Raw genomic sequence first — 7,493 nt, 5'->3', positions numbered from 1 at the left:
CTATATCTATATATATATATATATATAAAACAAATACTAAATAAGATCTCTCTCTTTCTCTCTCTATCTGTCACCCTCCTCTCTCTCTCTCTAAATATCACACAATACTTGTTCATTGACATTAGGACTCCACAAAAGATTGACCTAATAAGATTAAGACTTTGACTAATCTAAAGTCTGGTTCTTTTCATGAAAATAATTAGATTAAGATTCATAGTTTAATTTAGTTTTAGTATAACTCGACACCTAACAAAATCGGACTAGTCTAGTAAAATTAAGAGATTGGTCTCGATCTTGTTTAATATCTCATTTTGTTTTTTTATCTTTTTTCATCTATGAGAGGTATCAATTTATTTTAACATAATAAACTCAATTAACATAATAAAATTATTATAGTCATATAAAATTTATTACAACCACAACAATTATAAATCTACAATAATTTCTAACAACAAAAAAAAAATATTTTAATTACAATACAAATAATTTAAATTAAACAAACTTTAACATGTTTAAAACATATTACACCAAGTGAAAAATAAATTTTACCAATAAAAGAAAAAGATTAAGATTGGTCAATGTTAAAATTTTACTAAATATTCGTGACTTCACAAGTATAAAATAAAAAAAAATATTAATTATTATTATAAATCAACTTATTATAATAATAATTAATAAATTAATTATAATTATATTAAATAAATTTATAAAATTAGACCTGATTAAGTGACCTAAACGTTCGATCTCTTGTTTAATTTAATCTAAAAAAAGAATCTGATTTTTTTAGTCCAAGAGACTAATTTTTATTCAGACATGACAGAATGGAATTTGTTTTGGGTTGGATGGGATGGGGTTGGATTGGAAGACTCTAATACCGCCCTAATTCACATGTAACACATTGCTCCTCCAGCCTTTTTTTTTTTTTTTTTTTTTTTGTTTTTTTCCCCATTTTCTTGCCTGCCTCCTCCTATCCTCTCACAGCCTGTCGAGCCAGAATTATTAAACCCATGATTCTCTGATTCCTTCTTTTTAATTAGAGGTGATAGCTTTCTTGTTTACAAGTAAACAATGGAATGGTATTGACCTGCCAAGAGATTTTCTGCTGTCTCTGAGCTTTCTTTCTCAAACCCCATCATCATCATCATCAGGTGCCCTTCATGCACTTCTTGGAATAATCCGTCCTTGTCTCACTTCTGATTCTTGCACAACCCTCTCAGAGCCCTGTTTTCCCTTCTCTCTCCCTCTCTCTCTGTCTCTCCCTCTCTCTCTAAGTATATATAAGTTTGGTTCTGTTAACAACACTGTGACTTATGGGTAAAAGAACTACCTTGAAAGAGGAAGATGTTCCATGAGCTTCATCTCAGAAACCTGCAATTTTGGTGCTTCTTATTTCAGGTATAGCTTCTTGCAGCCATGAAAGCTTCATGCTGTAATTCTTTCTTGCTTTGCGATATTTATTCAAGCTCTGTTTGAGCTATAAAGTATTAAAGGTTTAAACTTTATAAGGAACTAGAAGAAGTGGAAAATTTTTTTATTTACTATTATTTTTTTGTAAGTATCTGAGGGTAGTTTCTTGGAGTAGGAGCTGGACTCTACTATTTTGGTTATGCCTAACGTCCAGATTCCTTGTTTCTTCTGTGTCTGTCCCTGCAAATGTTTGATTACTCTTTTTAACGTTTCAATGCAAATTCTCTTTGTTCCCTCCTCCTTCACTTTTGTATAATCATTCACAGGACAAACCCATATCATTTCTTTTTTAGCTGAAACAAGGATAATCTAAACACACAAGCCTAATTATGGCTGTTTTTAAGGGATTAAGTTTTCAACTTTCTACAAATTTTATTTCTGGTTTTTAGTTTCTACTTGTGGAAGAAACATATGATTCCCCCTTTTGGTATGAATCTCTGCTAGTTTGGGTCATAATATTCCTGGGATTTGAGTTTTGAGTTTTGATTAGGCTTTAAGATTTTGGTCAACTAAACTTGGTTCTCACGTTTCACATTGTACATTTCGAGATCATAACCCCATTGAGTAACATGAAAAACAGAGAAAGGAGAAAAATGTTTGGTTTGGTTTTCTTACCTGCTTCACTTTTTCAAGCGTTTGTACCATAAAAGTGATTTTTTTTTTTCAATGGCCGAGGCAAAAAAAAGTGCACAGTTTAAAGTGTGATGATGTTGGGAAAGAACTTAACAAGTCTGCATTTTATTGTTCAGGCATGGGGACCAAAGTTGAATATTCCATAAATCTTCTAGCAGCAACCTCAGTAGACAGCAACAATTTGACTGTGAAGAGTGTGGATGTGTGGGAAAATTCTCAGAACAAAAGGCTGACCAGCAATAAGGGTGACCAAGTTGGAACCAGAAACTTGCAATTTTCCATGGAAAAAATGGTTGACAGAAACAACGTAGAATTCATCAGAAAGACAATGCAGATGCATGAGGAAATCTTCAAACAACAGGTATCCTTAAAATCATACAGTTATATGGTCAACCAAATGTCTTATCTGGTTTTTCTTTTTTATTGTAAATTTTGAGGCTTTCTTTTCTGTTACCTCTCATGGTGTATATGATTCGCTTCTTTCTTTCATTGTTTACTTTGCCATACTTGAAGCTGCATTGTTTATATGCTTCTGTCAAACATTTGATGCTTTCAACAGCTAGAAATTGTGATTGGATTTGTCTGAGATGGTAGTCTCAATTTGAACTCTCAACCATCTGGACATGACACTCTCTGATAATATGTTTAGTTGTTAATTAATATTTCAAGTTCAGAAAGCACAGGTCCATCATACCTTCTGATTATCATGTCAATAAAAATGCAGGTTGAGGAACTACATAGAGTATACAGAGTGCAAAAGTTGCTGATGGATGATGTAAAGAAGGAAATCAAACAGAAGAAACTATGGAACCCCGTAAAGGAAGAAGATATGAGGCAACCTCAACTAACAAAAAATCCAAATGTGGCTACAGATTTGCAAGCTCAGAATTTGAGAGATGATTTATGCTCAAGGGACAAGAGTACTGGAAGCTGCTCTGCAGAAGACATAGTCACCAAAAGTCCAAGAGGCTTTGATCTGGAAATGCCTGCAGCCGAAGAAGGCACATTAACAGGAGAATGTGGGTTGGACGAAGGAGAAGCAGCAGGGCCTAGCTTCTACACTGCAATTCAGAGTGGTTCTGATGAAGAAATAGAATTGGACTTGACACTAAGTATAGGAGGAAGAAGCAAAGAGGTTAAGATGAAGAATAAGAAGAATGCAAAACCTCATGTGCTTGAGTTAACCAGGAAGATGAATTTATGTGGCTCTTTTAAATCAGATAGAGTAGGAGAATGCAGTGACCCCACCACCCCAATGAGCAGCTCTAGTGTCACATTTGAACAGGAAAGAAAGGTCTCACATTGGCTTCTTCCTCAAGGTTTAAAGCTTACATAGGAGTTTAAATTTAACTTTAATGGTCTCTTTTTTCTGTCCTTTCTACACTTCATGGACTGCTGATTTTATATGGTTCGTGAATTCGGTTCCCTAGATCACTTCTTATTTTATATGAATAAATGGACTTTGTATATCAGACCACCCATCCTCAGTTCCATTTCAGTATATAATTATTAGTAGTGATCAAAGCATTTTCATTTTCTTCTTCAACCCAATAAGATATATAATGAAAAGCCAAAGTCCAGTCTTTTTGTTCTCAGAAGACAAGTTAACTTGGCAGAGAACATCAAGATTTGACGCATCTTAAATGAAGATTTCTCAAAAAATGGCTCTCATTGCTATGAACTAAAGTAGGGCTGCAAGAACTTATCCTGATATCCAGGAATTTTTCTGTGCAAGTGAAAAGAGATTGAGATTTGTGATGGTAATATCCACTTTTATTTGAAAGCCACGCAGTCACAAAATGCATAATTTTTTGTTTGGCCTTTACTTGTTCATTGCCCAGTTTAGTAACAAGAAGACCACTCTGTAGGTATCGTGGCAATCTTTGTGAAGATCATCCTCCACACAAAGTATTTACTTGGTTTTGCAGTGGCCGGTGTATATATTCACGTTTAATTAGCGCTTTGAGTTTAAGGAGTTAAAGAATGCAGTGAATAATGTTATCAAAAAAAAAAAACAAAAAAAAAAGAAAACAAAAACAAAAACAAAACAAAAGAAAGAAAGAAAGAAAAGAATGTTGTGAATGATCATTCAAGAGCATTTTTTTTTTTGAATAGATACTTAACTCCATTAATAACTACCAACAGGTACAGGGTATCACAAATAAAAAGAAATTTAGAGCTAAATTCTTTCATTATTTTCCATCCCCAAATTATTTAGAAGATAGATGATGATCAAAGAAACAAAATTTTTTATCTATATTATGTGAGAGCCTAGGGCAAATTGACTATCATGCTAAAGAAAAAAAATTATTTCTCAAAATACTAAATTTTCAAAAGTATTTATTAAATTACTACTGACTAAAATTCAGTTTGACAAATACTGAGTTTTAAATTTGTTTATGTATTAACTATGAATAGAACTTGGCCTCTATCACACACAGTGTCATATAATACATAAAAAAAAAAAACATGTCAGAGAACGTGCCACACCTTCTTTCTCCCTACTCACACCACCAATCCCTTTCTTTTTTGGGGAAAGTTATTGCAAAGGCACAAAAAAATTTTCACTTGTCTTAATTTTTAGTATTATGTTCATTTACCATTACCAATAACTTAATTGTCAAATTCAATTTTAGATATGATTTGAGAAAATATAGAAAATTTAATTAGGGGCAAATTTATATTTTGAAACTTATATTTTGGTATTTGGTCCTTTTCAATAATTACTATTTTTAAAATTCTTTATAATAAATATTACTTTTTTCAGGTCTTCAACAATAATTTTCTCTTCTTCTTTTGGTGAACGCAACGACTTCTCCCACCCGTGACCAAAAGTTACGTCCCTTCCGTCATAAGTGCTAGTATCATGTAGATTTAATATAGCATTATTTAGATAAAAAATATATTTTATATAACATATTAATTTAATTCTTTAATTTTATAAACTATATTTTTAGTCCTTTAATTCTTATATTGTTAGTTTTAAATGATTATTTTTATATCAATCATTGTTGTTTTAAAAAATTAAATTTAATTTTTAGTTCAATGTAAAAATACGTTAGGATAAAACTAATAATGTTAGGGTTAAAGAACTAAAACGATACTTTATAAAGTTAATAGATTAAAATAAAATATTGTATAAAGTTAAAAGATTAAATATATGTTTTAGCCAAATTTTAAAGAAATACTTTTTAAATAATTATATATATATTGATAAAAAATACGCATATTTTTAAAATTTAAAATTGCCACTGATAAGATATAAATAAATGTGACTGCATATTTATGTTATTTTTTAATTTATATAATATTTATTAGAATAATTTTTTCAATAATTACACAAGGTTAGATAAATAATTCTTATCATTTATAAAAAATAAGGAGGAAGGAAAATTAGTAGGGGAAACTTTTAAAAATAGCAAAAAAAATTGATTATTTTTTAAATTTTCTCCTCTTAGTTTTTTTCTCTTCCTCCATCCAAACCAAGCCTGATGATAATTAAACATATAGAAAATAATTTTTAAAAATCATAAATATAAGTGAAAAAATTTTTACAAGTTACATGCATTTTTTAAGACATTTTATATTTTTATCAAATATTTATAATTACTTGGGTAGAATTTATTTATAGTTTACTCCCTCTGTTAAAAAATATAAGGAATTTTTAACCAAATCTCACCTTCAATAAAATAGTTACCTTCTTTCAAATTAACCTTATCTTTTCATATCTATCTTTATTAAACACCCTACAATAAATATAAAGTCATTATCAATGAGGATACTTTTTTTTAAAAAAAGCAATAATTATATATTAAAAGATTAAAAATAATTTATATTTTTTAACGGAGGGAGTATATTATAAAAATAAATATTTTTTTATCTAAATGATACTATATTACATCTACATTATAATAGTACTTATCATTTACTTCCTCCGATCCAAAATATAAGTAATTTTTAAGAAAAATTTGCATGCCAATAAAGTTTTCATTTTCATACAAATATATATTATTTTTTTATCCTTAGTTTTACTTACCAATACACTTTATAATAAGTGAGAGATAACTTTATATAAAAATTTAAGTTAATAAATATAATGGGTAAAATGAAAAAAATTACATGAACTAAGTTGCACATATTTTAAATCAACATTAATTAAAAAAATATTTATATTTTGGATTGAAAAAATATGAGAAAAAGGAGAATTTTTCATAACGTTTGTACATGGGATTGGGGAAGTCATTGTGTTAACAGGGGACCCAAAAAAAAAAAAAAAGGATACGTGGTGTGAGTGGGGAGAAAAAGACTATACCAGGTTATCTCTGACATGTTTTTTCATTATGTGGAACTTAGTGTGACACAAGCCAAGTTGTATTCATGACTAACACATATCTATCAAACTGAATTTTAATATGTAGTATTTTACTAAATACTTTTGGAATTATATTATATTAAAAAATAATTATTTTTATAGTATGACAGTCAATTTGTTGAGAATTTAGCTAAAAAGTAGCATTCCTATTTTGTTTCCCATCACTATGATTAAAACTAATATTGTTTTCCTTATAAAGAAAGACTCTAATTTCTTCAATCAAGACTCGGATAATTATAAATCGCAGTCAGCAAGAACAAAATTCATGGCTTCAAAGCTCACTCAGGACAGTGTTAATGAGAAAAGAATACATACTATGAACATGATGATGAAATTTAAAAGGCAAAAGCATATATATATATATATATATATTTTTAATTCAGTGGTAAAAAAGATGATGCTAGAAAGGTACGAGGGAAATAGTTGGAGAAGAAATGGAGGTAAGGAGGGGAAAAAAGCTGAGAGAAGAAAGCAAATAGTTAAAATTGTTGGTGACAACAGCCATGTCACCATGTCATATTTTCTCTCTGCACCCAACCCTTGATGTGACTCTCTTGCTTGCTTTATTCCTCCAAGTTTACCAAACAAAGTCAATTTTGCAGTGCATACATGTTACGTATACATACACGTACGTACGTACGTACACACACATAAATTACTTTTAAATTATAGATGGGGGCAAAATCCTGATAATCGATATTGATCGATAGGGGGGGAAAAACAAGGAAAATCAAGACGCATTCATGAGTCCATAATTAAGATCAGGCCCATAATGGCTGTGCACTCTGAACATGGTTTATGATTGTATATGTTGGCCGGTAGTCTGAAATATTACCTGCAAGTATTAGTCTATGTAAGTATTTGCTTGTCTAGCTAAAAATATGATCGTAAATTACCTCTCAATCTGACATAAGCTTTTTTTTTTAAATATCTTCGAACACTCCAAATACAGGCTGCAACATATCTTAAAATATAGAAAAAAAATATAATTTTGGATCCTATACTTTATTCAAGTTTTGCT

The 7,493-nt window shown here is 29.9% G+C and overlaps 1 protein-coding gene across 1 annotated transcript; it reads left to right on the top strand.

Moving 5' to 3' along the window:
• The first annotated feature begins 1,021 nt into the window (after positions 1–1,021).
• LOC129307786 (uncharacterized) lies at positions 1,022–3,567 on the top strand. The gene is made up of 3 exons (XM_054948695.1): positions 1,022–1,395; positions 2,217–2,461; positions 2,825–3,567. The coding sequence occupies exons 2-3, from the start codon at positions 2,219–2,221 to the stop codon at positions 3,434–3,436; spliced, it is 855 nt and encodes a 284-aa protein (XP_054804670.1). The 5' UTR covers positions 1,022–1,395; positions 2,217–2,218; the 3' UTR covers positions 3,437–3,567.
• Positions 3,568–7,493: the final 3,926 nt, after the last annotated feature.

Source organism: Prosopis cineraria, unplaced genomic scaffold (assembly GCF_029017545.1).
Source record: "Prosopis cineraria cultivar Desert tree isolate PC_DT_omini unplaced genomic scaffold, ASM2901754v1 PC4, whole genome shotgun sequence".
Taxonomy (NCBI): domain Eukaryota; kingdom Viridiplantae; phylum Streptophyta; class Magnoliopsida; order Fabales; family Fabaceae; genus Prosopis; species Prosopis cineraria.
This window is presented reverse-complemented; position numbering and strand designations above follow the sequence as displayed.

What these genes read in the sequence shown, in the direction of transcription:
- LOC129307786 (XM_054948695.1), top strand. Translation starts at nt 2,219, where the DNA reads ATGGGGACCAAAGTTGAATATTCCATAAATCTTCTAGCAGCAACCTCA. An exon ending in AGGAAATCTTCAAACAACAG is followed by an intron (nt 2,462 to 2,824) that starts GTATCCTTAAAA and finishes ATAAAAATGCAG; the next exon opens with GTTGAGGAACTACATAGAGT.